Source organism: Haliotis asinina, chromosome 6, assembly GCF_037392515.1.
Source record: "Haliotis asinina isolate JCU_RB_2024 chromosome 6, JCU_Hal_asi_v2, whole genome shotgun sequence".
In the NCBI taxonomy this organism is placed as follows: domain Eukaryota; kingdom Metazoa; phylum Mollusca; class Gastropoda; order Lepetellida; family Haliotidae; genus Haliotis; species Haliotis asinina.
In genome coordinates, this window is record NC_090285.1 from 19,283,298 (window position 1) to 19,298,335 (window position 15,038).

General features: G+C 38.9%; 1 protein-coding gene across 1 annotated transcript in view; it reads left to right on the plus strand.

The window, feature by feature from the left end:
- Positions 1 to 15,038, plus strand: part of LOC137286117 (zinc finger C3H1 domain-containing protein-like) — a 104,352-nt gene that overhangs the window by 44,750 nt on the left and 44,564 nt on the right. Inside the window, exon 23 of the mRNA XM_067817777.1 lies at positions 5,228 to 5,389. Within this exon, the coding sequence (XP_067673878.1) occupies positions 5,228 to 5,389 (162 nt within the window). The remainder of the gene's footprint in view (positions 1 to 5,227; positions 5,390 to 15,038) is intronic.

Sequence of the window (15,038 nt, forward strand, 5' to 3'; positions counted from 1 at the left end):
GATGTTCATGTCACTTAGTCAGAGTCACTCATAATTTACTCTTGTGCTCCCACCATGTTGAGTTTTTGACTTGTTTTATTCACATAATGGAAATATAATTGTCCCGTGTTGCAATAAAGAAGTAATAGGTTAACTTTTCAAGACTTTATTTTAATCTGTCTCTGCCCCCACAGTTATGTTGTCTGTTGATTAACATGATTTGGATTCATTTTTAAACTTATTCAAGGTTAAACTTAAGTATTGAGGAAGTACTGCATTATTGTACTGGGCATTGAAGATCAACAAACAAGACGTCTGCTTGTTTACAACTCAGCTGAGTCCGCTTCTACAGTTTAAGGCGAATTCCAGTTACATCATAACACTCCCTAATGTAATCTAGTCAAAGCAGTGGTTGATATTTATAACATTTTTCATTGATCTTTACCAACTTAAGATCCTGACCAGAGATTGACTGTGTTTGACTGGCATTCTAGAAGCTGGTATAGAGATCACGCAATTTTATGGCTGATCAAATTCTTTACTTTAACAATGGCAACATTTTGATTAAGGCTCTTATTTTGTTTTCAAGCATATGTGCTGATTGCCCCTTGTCCATGTAGATGACGAATGATTTGTTTGAGTTGTATTTCAGAAGTTGCTGGTATAGAGATGACACAACTTCATTTTAACAATGGTGACATTTTGGTATAGGTTTTTATGCCTTTTTCAAGCATATGGTATTTGGTATGATATGAATGGGTTGAACCTTTATAAGAACCTTTACTGAGACATTGCCTTTGTAAAAATAAAGAAGTTGCTCGTCCATAAAGTTGTGTCAAGTGTAACGTGTTTGACTTCTGTGGTTATGGCGCTAACCCACATGTTCTTGTATCTTTATTTAGGCACTTGACAAATGTTGTCTGATTCTCTTGCTACAGTCAGGAAATAATTTACTGTTTTTTTATAGTGGCACCTGTATTGAAATGTTTACCCTTGTCTTACAAATAAAGTTAAGTGAGATACAAATAGTACTTCATTCCTGCATTTTTTTCAAAAAGCTCTAACAGCTAGTCTCTGAAATGAACATATTTTACTGAAAAAAGGTCATAGTGAAAAAAAACAATATAATAACAAGAATTGGGAAAGGGATGGACCATGGACCATTCTGCTCATTGGAATGAATAATGGCCCATTAAAATTTTGAAGTTTATTATTGACACAAAGGCAGTGGCCCATTCTAAATTCAGAAAATGGCTAATCATCCTGAAAATGGCCCATTATCAAAGTTGTCTTTCCCAATCCCTGTAACAAAATGAGACTTTCTTCATTTTCAGAAGTGAAGGAAATCTAGACTTGCCACATTTTCTAGACATGTGTGGGCTTTCTTGGATAGATCTGCTTCAGGGTCTGTACGACAGAGTACTCTAAATCTTGAAGCCTGTTTTTAAATGTCTCCTCTGATAATCAAACCACTTCGTACTGTTTCACTTTGAGTTTAACCCTGTCATTAAGTCAGGGTTTAATATTGGCAGTAAATTCATATACTTTATGTTTCACACCATATTTCGGCATTTTTACAGTTGATGTTTCATATAAATAAATGAAGACAAGCACCTGTTTTGAAATGTTGCATAGACTTAATGAAGTTGTCATCTCTCTGCAGTAATTTACTCATTCAAGCATGATTCTGTTACAGACTTTCCTGCTGATGTCAGTTGACATTTAATATCCGTTTTTGCAAACCACTTTTCTGTTGGTGCACCAAATGTTCGAAATGATGTTGTGAAAAGTCATTTAAACCTGGCCATCCATAGCATATGCAATTCCTTTGTGGAAACAGTATGATACTGATTAGATTAAAAGCACATAATTTAAATATTCTGAAGCCCAGCCAATTGTTCGTTGACTTTCTCACACATCTGTTTTCATTTGCCAGGGGACTGTCAGTGTGTTTGTGCCCCCAGCTCCAGTGTTTTGTGTTAAGATGACTCCTCATGAATGTAGTCATTTGGAAAGAGTGGCCATTTGTTGCACACCTTGTAAACACATTCGGTACATTATTATGTATTCCTGGAGTAATGATTGAAATGGACAAAACTATTTTGGAATGTGAAGTTGTATTCTTAGGTGAGTGTGCCGTCAGCAACCCATGCTTGTTGTAATAAGAAGCGACAAGTGGGATCAGGTGCACAGGCCCCCTGACTTGTTTGACACATTTCATCGGTTCTTAATTGCACATAATTACACAGATCAATGCTCATGCCTTGATCACTGGATTGTCTGGTCCAGACACAGTTATTTACAGACCACCATATTGCTGGAATATGGCTGAGTGTGGTGTAAAACTAAACTATCTCATTCTTACCAATCAAGTCACTTCTTACCAATATTACAGCAATATCAAGGTACAGGACAAGTTTTTTAAGCATGTGAATTGGCAGTATTTTCATCGTGAATCATTTTTGTTTTCATTACCAATAGTTCCTGTGGCAGGATCTGCTGATTGTGAATTTTACTTTTAGATACTGATTAGCAGGGTTTTATGTGACACAAATGTTTGTCTGATATGCACATATGTAGGGAATGGATGCAGAAAATGTCATACTGTGTCCTCAGGAAGCGCAGTGATATTCACTGTTCAAGATTTGTGACAAGAAATATAAACCTTTTGTAATTATAGCAATAATTAAACTGGACAGTACAGACTTCTGCATCGTTCCAGCACTTTATTGGATCCTCGTGTGTACAGACTCTTGAAATTAGTGAGAAGTCACGTTGATCCTTAATTTTGTTTGTCAAGATAAAACCCTGGATTAGGAATCTTAGTTTTTAAGAACCATACCTTAGTGCATTTTATAAAGAGCAGCAGCATGGAAGGGATATCATATCATATAGCCTTATCTCAAACAATTCATGTTTGCTTGCATATGAAGCAAGTTTGTACTTCCAGTGAACTTTTATGTCACTGTGACAAATGATCACATCTTTTTTCGTCTTTGCTGTATGTGATGAATACTGGTTCAGACTCAAGTTTACTGAATAACCCACTGTTTGCCACCCCCACGATCAGGTGACACTTCAGCTGAGCACATGCCGAATCATTACGCCACGGCATAGTTAAACACCCCTATTCCCTTCCTTTGTTGTGAGGTGTCTCTTTACATGGTCAAAAAACCATACCCCTTCATTGTGTACAACTGTTGCCTTGCCTTTGAGGGACGAATTTGGCTTAAATGGGAGTGATCTTCCCTTGTTGGTGCCAGGTACTATTGTGGTGAGACCTGGCCATGTGTCTTGACAGACAATCAGAGATCCTGCTTTGTTGATTTGGTTAATCCTTGAGACAAGATGATAACAAAACTCAGTCCTGTGCAACACCAATATGTTACATAGCCTGCAGGCAAGAGTGTGTATTGTTGTTAGTCACCAGACTCTACATCTTGCTTCACCTGTTTTCTCTGCAGATCTACTGGTCCAATTAGTGGAGGCATATTTTGGGAGTAATTGCCCTCATTTGCAAATAGATTCTTTTTGGTGTGGTTTACTCAATTTCTGGATAAAGTCAAACATGTTTGAATAGTGAGAGGTGTGTTTGCTTGGTAGTAATTAGGTTAACAATGTTAAAGGTGACCGAATTTTCTGTATTCTTAAACATGTTTTAATAATTCAGAGCTTCGTGTATGTCTTCTAGAATGTCAGGTAATGCCTCCGGGGAAGAAAATCTAAATGTATTTTTTTCCGAGCGAACATTTTTACATATTTTGAAAGAGTCAAATGAGTCATAAATTGCAGTTAAGAATGATAATGATGCATGATGAGGATCTGCAACCTTCTAAAATCATGCTTTCCTTTTTTTGACAGAATTTTGAATCCAAAACCGATTTCCAAAGTTGCAGATGCAGACTTCAAGTTCTCTGATGTTGTTAAGGATTTGGGTGTCCACATTGACTCTTCCTCTTCTGGATTCTCATGTTAATCATTTGAGCAGGATCTGCTACTTTCACCCTTGTTCGAGCTCTTGTTACATCAAGGCTTGATTACTGCAACAGCATCCTTTCAGGCCTCAGTTCCACCCTCCTTGAGAAACTTCAAAAGATCCAAAACACTTCCAAAACACATCAGCATTCTAAATGTTCCCATATAACACCTGTGTTGAAAGATTTGCATTGGCTACCAGTTAAGGCCAGAATTGACTTTAAGATCCTCTGTTTGACATACAAATGCCTCCATGCAAGGCTCCCTCCTACCTGTCTGAACTCCTACATCCGTATATCCACGCACGCAACTTGCGCTCAAACACTCACTGGTCATCCCATCCTACAAACTGAAATCCTTTGGCTATTGGTCATTCTCGTAATCTGCACCCATGCATTGGAACTCTCTCCTTTGTGCCATTAAAAACTCACTTTTTCACAGCATACTACCAATTATTGCAGCTGTAAATATTCTGTAAATTGTAAATATCCTGTAGTGCTTTGAGCATGCCTTAGGTTGTGAAACTGGCGCATTATAAGTATATATTTATTATTATTATAAAACGTGCCATAAACGGGTTGCCAAAGTTTGTACCTGATTTTGGTAGACTGATGAGAAATGTTCAGAAAATCTTCAGGGAGATATGCTGAAACATCAGTACTGTACAAGATATGCAGGATAATTATAACCACATGCCTGATGATCATAATAAAGAATCAACGAAAGAGAATATGACCTGTTGATATCCCTAAATCCGGTTCCCTGGTTATTGGTGAAGTCAGGGACAAAAGCCCTAGTTACTGTGGGTCACTCTGCTATCTTTTGCAATACAAAATTATCGCCCTTGTCTGCTGCAAGAATAGGTTGACATTGACCTGGTTTATTAGCACCTTACACAATCTCTGTTTTACACGTAAAATGTGGGTGAAGATGGATCTTCAGTAAGCCAAGCTTATTGTAAGAAGCGACTAATAGAATTGGGTGGTTTGGCTCGCTGACATGGTTCACACATCATTGTATCCCATTTTTGTAAGATTGATGCTCATGCTGTTGATCACTTTATTGTGTGGTCCCAACTTGATTCTTTTCAGTATGCTGCCATGCAGGTGGATTATTTCCGAGAGCGGCATGAAACAAAAATTTATAGTGTAGTCGCAAACCCAGACCCTTTTGTTTTGAAGTAACTGAAATAGTGTGAGAAAATTGAAATTAAGATTGCCATACTTGTCAGATTCCTACAATCTCAGCTCTGTCCTTCCTGTTATATTTGCAGACTATGCTGAGAAAATCAGGTGATGGCAGTCTGTTGCTGCTACTGGAGCCAGAAGATCGGTGCATCCTGTGGCTCTCCTACATCCACCTCCTAGAGTTCCACCAGCTGCCCCAACAGCTCTTTGACCCAGCCAACCAGAACCCTGGCAAAGTCTTGTCCAAGGTAGGGAGTCAATAACAGTTTTAGCATGTCATCAGCTGGCATGAAATATTGGTTAATGCTGTACATTGAAATGACAAATTGAGCGTAAGTTCCAAGGCATCTTCACATTGACCCTGATGCCAAGATATGATGGTTCAGGGGTCTCTAGCTATAAATGAGGTGGTGAGGTAGCCTATTGGTTACAGTGTCCACTCGTCAAGCTGAAGACCCAGGTTTAATTCCCCACATGGTTACAATGTTGATGTCCCATTTTTGATGTCCCCTAGCATGATATTGCTGGAATGTTGCTAAATGCGGTGTAAAACCATACTCACTCACTCTAGCTGTAAATACCAACAGGAGGAAATGACATGAACCCTAGGACTGACCTTTATTTCCACCACTAGTGTGAATGTCATTTTTGGTTACATGAAATTGTTACATTATTGCTGAACGGATCATTCATGAAGATATTTCGTAAAATGATATGATAATGATATAGGATATTTATATAGCGCACCCATCCACTGACTAGTGCATGCTCAAGGCGCTATTATTTTTCCCGCGATCACTGGATGTGAATCTCAACAGCACATTGTATTTCAATCTCAACTCCCTGGGGAGAATACAAATCTTGCTGCCACTTGGCGCATCAAGTTTATTGAGGCTCTGTCATCCTAATGAGGTACCCATTCATAGCTAGGTGGACTGGGACACAGTCACAGTACTTTGTCCAAGTTCACTGCACGTTGTTGTACCTGCAACTGGCTGTTTGCATGTATTCAGTTGGCCACCATCTGGTCATATACCAACGAATTCGTGGGTTCTTTTAAGTGCACAGAGTTGTGTACTGCACACTACGTGTGGTCACAACATGGAAAGAGTCTGCACACAATGTCGACTCCAAGGGTTTTACACCCAGTCACAGGTGGGCTCGATCCCGACACCTCAACCTCGCTGGATCACTAGCCTGGTGCCTTAGCCAGCTTGCCCACCGCACCCTCTTGTTTTCCTTTCGTGAAAATTTCATTTCAAAACATAGCAAGTAATTGGTATCTAATTCCAAGGTGTACACCAGAATTTCATGAAATAATTGGTTTGAAATTGTTGAAGTATTGCTGAAAGCAGTATTGCAGAAGCCTATTCACTTACACCCACTCGACTGGATTGGACCAAAAGTCTATATTTTCCAGGAATATATTTAAGTTGTATTTTAGGTAGAACACCTTTAAACAAACTTAAGTATTTCGCTGCCACCTGTTCCAGATGTGTAAACTAACAGGATGCAAGGAACAGAATTATCACTTTGAAGTTTGTTTAATACAGACTTCTTTTTCGTAACTGTTTTCTTTCAACATTCATCAAGTCAGTTGTACTTGGAAATGAGCTAATGATTTTGTTGTGCAACAGGCATGGCCATGTTCTTCAAACATGCATTTGTTGCTGAAAACATTTTGTGCACATCAGATTTTTTATCATCATTAGTGAGTGAAGTTGGTTTTCCGATGCTTTTAGCAATATTCCAGCATTTATCACAACAAGGGCACTAGAAATGAGCATACATCCAGGAATTAAAACAGCACCTGCTATGTGATAAAGTAAGCCCTTTCATCACAAAGCTAAGCCAGCAACCCTTAAACTACAGGACATTACAACTTTGCAGATTCTGATACCTTTTCGTATGGGCTTACAGTAACAAGTTATCAGAAATTCAAATTCAGCTTACAAAGTTGAAAAGTAACGTGATGAAAAATAAAATCCTGCAAAATTGGATTCAAACCATTCACTAATTTCACCATAGCTGGGGTGAAGGGTAGTTTCAGCATGTGCAGTGATTAAGTTCGTGCGGCTTGAATCAGGATGCCTCGATGGTTTATTCCCAAGAAGGCGACTCATAAAAACGAGTGTAGAACATTTCCGCATCAGGATAATTCCCCACATGACATTTGCCCACACCTGTTTTGTAACCAGTAGGACAATTCCTCACATTACAAATCTGTCTTCCAATAAATGCCATCTGTTGAACTAATCTGTGCATGATGTGTATTTACTTGTTAGGGCGATGGGCTTAACTAATCTGTGCATGATGTGTATTTACTTGTTAGGGCGATGGGCTTAACTAATCTGTGCATGATGTGTATTCACTTGTTAGGGCCATGGGCTTAACTAATCTGTGCATGATGTGTATTTATTTGCTAGGGCGATGGGCTTAACTAATCTGTGCATGATGTGTATTTACTTGTTAGGGCGATGGGCTTAACTAATCTGTGCATGATGTGTATTTACTTGTTAGGGCGATGGGCTTAACTAATCTGCGCATTATGGGTATTCACTTGTTAGGGCGATGGGATTTAACTAATCTGTGCATGATGTGTATTTATTTGTCAGGGCGATGGGCTTAACTAATCTGTGCATGATGTGTATTTACTTGTTAGGGCGATGGGCTTAACTAATCTGCGTATGATGTGTATTTATTTGTCAGGGCGATGGGCTTAACTAATCTGTGCATGATGTGTATTTACTTGTTAGGGCGATGGGCTTAACTAATCTGCGTATGATGTGTATTCACTTGTTAGGGCGATGGGCTTAACTAATCTGCGTATGATGTGTATTTATTTGTCAGGGCGATGGGCTTAACTAATCTGTGCATGATGTGTATTTACTTGTTAGGGCGATGGGCTTAACTAATCTGCGTATGATGTGTATTCACTTGTTAGGGCGATGGGCTTAACTAATCTGCGCATGATGTGTATTCACTTGTTAGGGCGATGGGCTTAACTAATCTGTGCATGATGTGTATTTACTTGTTAGGGCGATGGGCTTAACTAATCTGTGCATGATGTGTATTTACTTGTTAGGGCGATGGGCTTAACTAATCTGTGCATGATGTGTATTTATTTGCTAGGGCGATGGGCTTAACTAATCTGTGCAGTATGGGTATGTTGGTCAGTAAGGCCGTTTAGAATGCTTTCATAATGATTTCCTGTAGTTTTCAAGATGGGACTGAGGATGAAGCAATTAGGGATTTCCTGTGTCCAGTCAGCCCATCTAGCAGGGGCCAACAATAACTGTATAACCTTCTCCAAGATTAAGTTTCTACATGATAAAATAAGATTGACAATGCATGTAATGTGTAGATATGCTGGTAAAATTCTATCATATCACAAATTCTGAAATGGAAAAGATTCACCATTCCAAGTCAATTCCAAGTAACAAATAGTGAACTGATGAGAAATGACCTCATTATATGGATTTAAATATTTAACTATATTAATACAAAATATATACAATTGCAGCTTGTGTTTCTTCATTATGTGTGATGGTTGTGGGGTTTATCCTACTGTTTACAAAACAGGTATGGGGAAATATCCTAGCAGGGAATTGTCCGTACACCCATAAAAACACAGCAAGTGACGTGTGCAAGGATCATCACTGTAGTCGAAGTTGGAGAACAAAAGATGTTTCTTGTGATTACAAGTTTCTTGGGTCTGCAGTAACAAAATTTGAACAAAACTTATAAAATTAATGTCATAGGTAAAGGTCGTAGGAAAAATGTCATAAATTCAGAAAAGGTCAATATAGCAACAGCACTACCACATTTGAACTGATTGTAATTATTCAAGTCAACTACATGTCATCATAAAATGCACAGATCAGACTATCGTCTTCAGCAACAGTACATCAGTCAATTGTCTTACAATATTTTATTTAACCGAATGGTCCAGCTGATACTGTTAAAGAGTCTCAGTCATGGCCTTTCAACCAGCCACTCTGTTGAAACACAAATTTCTTAGTTTCTTAGTTTTTTTACTGGAGTGAATTGTTTTTTTCCTCTTCGCTGGAAGGTTTCCCACAGCATCTTGTGCATTCATCATGGCCACTGTTGAATTTTCTTTTTGAAACCATTCGATTCCAATTTCCAGATGGAAGGATGCTGGTGTCCCATGAGGCTGAAGAACTTATTGTTCCAGCCTTCACATATATTATTTGTCCTTGGTTTGTTGGAAAGTGTGGCAGAGTGGACATTTCACTCAGCAGTAGGAAAGAGTTGTGGAACTTTCCTGACACTGAGAGAAAGACTACTGCCGTGACACCGATAGAAGGAACCGGACACATAAGTGCGGTCAAAGTACTCAACAAGCTCTTCGATTTCAGGGTTGTCTTCTGGCACAAGTGATCTGACATGATCAACCCCATTGTCAATAGGTAGGGAAGCTAACCCATCCAACATATCACAGAGTAAATGAAAGTCAGCATCTTCCATGTTAAAGTTTGCAAGACCAAGACTCCGGGTTTTTATGCCAAGTATTTTGGGTAGAATGAAAGAAACAACCACGTGACTGAACATCATGCCCAAACACAGCCACAATATTGCAATGAAGAACAGTCTCCAAAGTCTGTAACAACAGTCACTACATTCAGTTCCAGACTGAGTCCTGAACACTAGGCCACCACAGCTTGCAGGTGTTTTTCATAGACTGCTCAGGGCTTGTTGTGAAGAAAGGCATAGATGGCTGTGTCTCAGAATTAGACACTGATGCAGAATATCTGGGAGAAGATATTGGCTGCCATGGAAACATTTCTGTCCATAAAGAGGGTATCAGCTTCAGGTTCTGTGCTGTGACAAAGGCAGTGAGTCTGTTCAGGTCGTAAGGAGTGTAGTCATACAGAAGGAACTGCTCTCCTTCTGGGCCGGTTGTAGTAAATTCATCTGGCAAGTCTCTATGTTGGAGCGGGACATGTGGAATTGAACATTGATTTCTTAGGGTTCTTTTGCATGTCGCAGCAGTTCGAAGCATGGCACAAACTTCTGGGTGGCAGGAAAGGAACGCCTGGGCTAAAATCTGGCCTGGTTTTGGCAGCTTGGTATCTCATGGCATTTTGAATTTTGGTTAGGGCCCCTTGGTTGTTGTATGGTGCATGATTGTGTGCAGTGTCAAGCTGTGGACATGATTTGTCAGGGTTCGTCATCAAGCTGCCTCTGCATTTTGTGCTGGATCGGTTAGTGCACTTCCACCAGATTTTCACCTTATTATCACTTACCAACTTGTGAGAATGTAAACTGACATACTGCTTGGACCAGTTGATTGCCAAACACATCTGTGTTTATCTTAATCAGACTGGATGGAATCTTATCACTGGCAGTAATTGTTACAGCAAGAAGTGTTATTGATAAGAACTCTCCCAAGAAATAAATTGCTATCTTCAGAAAATCGATAGACATGCAAATTTCATTTCTCCTTCAGTATTAATGTCATGTGATAGAGCATGCATTTAGATTAGTGTCAGTTGATTGGAACCGATTACTGGTGATTGCATTGTAACTGGCAGATTTGTTCATCAATTACAGTGGGAAAGTTGCAACATATTTTTCCCAAAGCTGTTTGATGTTTGTCAACAATTGCCTCCCTGCCACACTTGTAGAAAATTCACATTTTGAACATAACTTTGGCTTCCAAGCAAATTGATCAGTGGATTTTGTAGTGTTAGAAATGGATATTTCTTTGTAAAAGAAAAAAGAAGCAAAATAGTTGAGGCTGATCGTGTGTTTAAAACTATTTCTCAGTGTTTCAAGTGTCTCTTACCGTGATATTGTTGGAATATTGCTAAAAGTGGCGTAAAACTAAACTCACTCACTCACTATTTCTGAGTGATGTTTTAGACTTTAAAATGGGAAACTGAAATATTTGAATTCTCAGAATATATGCTTGTTTTATGAAACCCGCATTGATGTTTTGTAATGTTATATAAAGAATATGTAATGGTATCCTACATCATTAGCAAATATGAAAAAGGCCTTAAACACTTTAGATGACAAATTTGACAATCTCTTATAAAACAAACCAATTTAAAACTCTGTGATAATGAAAAAATCAGATATCATATTTATCAATAATCATTTGTCATTTTCATTAAAGTAACCTATTGAAACTTATCAGGAACATGATTGTGGGCAGGGAGGCTATCTTACACTGGTAAGGCAGTGTCCGTGTAAATGTCAATGGCTTAGAAATGACAGTCATCAGCTGATATTTTATCTTTCTATATGACAGTAATGAACTCAAATTGAAACATCTTCTAATCTGTACAACTTATTGCTTGATAAGAATACAGTAATATTTCACATCGTTGCAAAACTCAAGGACAACCATTAATTGCAGAGTGTTTTGAGTTTAACGTTGAGTGAAACTGGGAATGTAGCAATGACAGTAATACTGATGAGTATGTGAGACAATGGCCATGCTTAGTTTTTGAATATGTATAATTTGATTGAAATTAACAATTCCTTTTAAATGGAAAAGGAAGATTCAGAAGGCCTGAACCTGAGGACTCAACTTGTTTCATTTAATGATCTTGCATTGCCGAAAGGGCTAGATAGGGATGATACTGCTGCTTGAGGGATGGTATGAAAGACTGGTTGCCTAGACTAACATCCAGCCTCTGAAATGAACGTAATATACAAAAAAAAGTTTCTAAAAAGTAATCATAAAATTAATAGAAAAAGAGTCCAGAGACTTGTTTGGTTTCCTGAAACTGTGGAAATTTAGTCTTGCCACATGTTCTTTGGATATATTTGTTTCAGGGCCTGTATAAGATACTTTTTCCTTTGCAGTGTTGCTTCCTTTAGCCATGCTTGTTTTAGGCAACTGGCTGGGCTCAGCGACTTGGTTGATAGATTGATGTCAATCATTGAATAGTATAGCACAGACACAGTTATGTACAGACTATCAAACAGGTGGAAAATTACCAACAGTGGGACATGGTGTAATGCAAGTTTTACAACTGAAATATTTGTTAAAGGCTAGTTCACACACAAACTGCTACACTGAATGTGTATCCCAGAGGTTTTAATGTTTTTTTGGCCAGACCTAGACTAACAACTAGTCTTTGAAATGAACATATTGTACTGAAAAAAGTTCCTAGTGAAAGGAACTAAAATGTAATGAAATGGAGCCCTGATACTTTTATTTTCCTGAAGCTACGGGAATCTAGACTTGCCACATTTTCTACACTTGTGTTGGCTTTCCTGGTTATATTTGCCTCAGGGTCTCTAGGAGAGACTTGGCCAGACCTGTCAAATATGATCATCTCTGGAAAAGATGTGATAAATCATGGCTTTGGAGAAAAAACATCACACCTGTCCCTGCTGACATCATGAGATAATTTCTGGTCCAATGAGTGTCCAGTGAATGCCCATCAGTACAAACTGGTCCAAACTGTACTGATTGCATGATATATAGGACATGATGCCAGCAGACATATTCAAACACAGGTTATTGCTATCTACAAAGCTCTCACCACAACCAGTCTGAAGACATCTCCTGGAAGTGTCTATCAGCATGTATCTGTGTAGCCTGTTGAGGTAGTCTGTACTAACATTCCCTATCGCCATAGTGAGGACTGGGCTGATTGAGGGAATTGATGGTATGGCTGATACTTGTGGGACTCTGGTGCAACACTGTCAGGTTAATGAGACGTTTGGCTCATCTCAATCCAGTAGGATCTTGACCAGTGATAGTAGGATTCATTCTGGAAAAAGTTTGGTTCATCTGGTTCTGTATTCATGTCTTTGTTCAGATACATGTCCAAGATAGTGTCTTTCAGTTCCTGGGAACTGTTGGGTATTTTTAATGTGCTAGTTCTATTGAAAATGAAGATTCTGTTTTTCAATTTGGCAACGTTTGGTTTAAAATGCTTCTCTCTCTAAGAACAATGTTATGAATGTTGGCAAGAACAATGTTTTGAATGTTGACATCTTTGAATATGTTTTATGTTGCATCAGTTGATGGCGGTAATAGAAGTTCGAAAAGGACAGAATGAACCAAGTGTAGAGTGTATGCTCCTTCTGAAAACTAATAATTTAGGTGACAGAATTTGGTAGGATGGTAGGACTAAGTTTCTTATTGTCCTATGGTTTTGTTTAGCCATCCATGAGTTAGAATTTCTCTTCTGCTACCCATGCCTGTTGTAAGAGGGAATTAAAAGCATGGTGTGGTCAGACTCACTGACCTGGTTGACATGTCATTGTATCCCAGTTGCGTAGATTGATGCTCATGCTGTTGATCACTGGATTGCCTGACCCAAACTTGACTAGACAGCCACCATATATCTTAATATTGGCTGAATGTGGCATTAAAGGACAAACAAACAAATAAATAAATGTTTGGCCAAGACTTGATTATTGACTGACTACCATGACATAGCTCTGAAGTTGTCACCTGCTGTGTAGGTGAACAAATATTGGTGTAAGCATTCTGATTTAATTCCTTTCGTTTGTAACATTTTACTCTGATTATCGTGGCAAGCTCGAGATATAATCATGATAGTAGATATTTGTAAAGCGCCACGTCCACTCACTCAAACAGTTTCATAGTGCATGTACTCCTTGACCCAATATCTGATATTCCTTACATAACTGTGGGAGAAATGGTTCCTTGACACCCTAAGGGGCGTAGTGCAAGCTCTAGGGTACTACTACCTATTTTTATACTCATCTGTTATCCTGTAATCTATGTCCCTGCACTGTTTGACCCAGTGGCTCCTAAGGCGTCTGCAGGTTTACATTCCAAGTGGCTATTACCCACACTAATGAGGGCTTGTTGGACAATATAGGCACCCATGACATTCTACTGTTGTCTTTGACTGATGGTAGCCTGACCTTGAGTGTAGGCGATTTTAACACATGGAGGAACTCACCTGACTTTCTTTTGGGAACCTTAAGGGAAAACATATCATCCGTGCAACTCATGCTTTACCCTCATCTCAAATCAATTTTTTAGATGAACTGTTGTTGAACTAGAAGTTGTATTTCTAAGATCACTTTTTGGAATGAGGCCTTGGGTGTCATTGGGGTCGTGTGGTAGCCTAGTGGTCAAGGCATATCCTCGTCACCTGGGTTCTAATCCCCACATGGGTATAACATGTGATGCCCATTTCAGGTGTCTTTCAGTCAGAGTGTGAATTGGCCCTACTGATTACTTACATTGCTCAGCTATTCCTGACAGCTACCTTCAACAAGACTCGTCTACTCAATATTAACCATTTGAGGCCCCGGTGATGTTTGATACAATTCTGGTGAACACTATATGAACATCTTTCATTGGCAGTAATGATTCCATGGTGACCCTGGAGGTGGTGTCTGTGGCCTGCAGAGATAGCCTTACTCTTAAATACTGTCTCCACCACTGCAGTCATTTGTCATAGCTGTTAAATTGTTTTTAGGAACATTATTCTAGGCTCATTGGAAGATGTCAAAATGCTGACTTCTTTCACACATGGGCAGCCATTTGTCATCCTCTTATCTTGTCAATCTTTGTTTTAAATGAATGCTTTTAGTCATTTAACATTGGAAAATATTTTCTGCCATTTAGAACTGACAGTGTATTTCATTTGAATGTTTGACCCACTCCTCAAGATCAGGTAGGTGCGAGTTTGTTGACTCTGTGAGCTCATTACACGATCCAGAAGAAGATTAACCTTTATTGCTCTGTCCATTTATCAGAAATTTCATTGTTCAGTTAGAGACATGATAATGAAAAAAATGAAGTTTTCACACCAACATAATGGGCAGTACAAGAAGGGTTGGTAAATACCCCAATTTGTGCATGTCTGCTTGTAGCCACTAGCCATTCATCAGAAGTGACATCTGCTTCGTTGGCTAGGAGCTAAC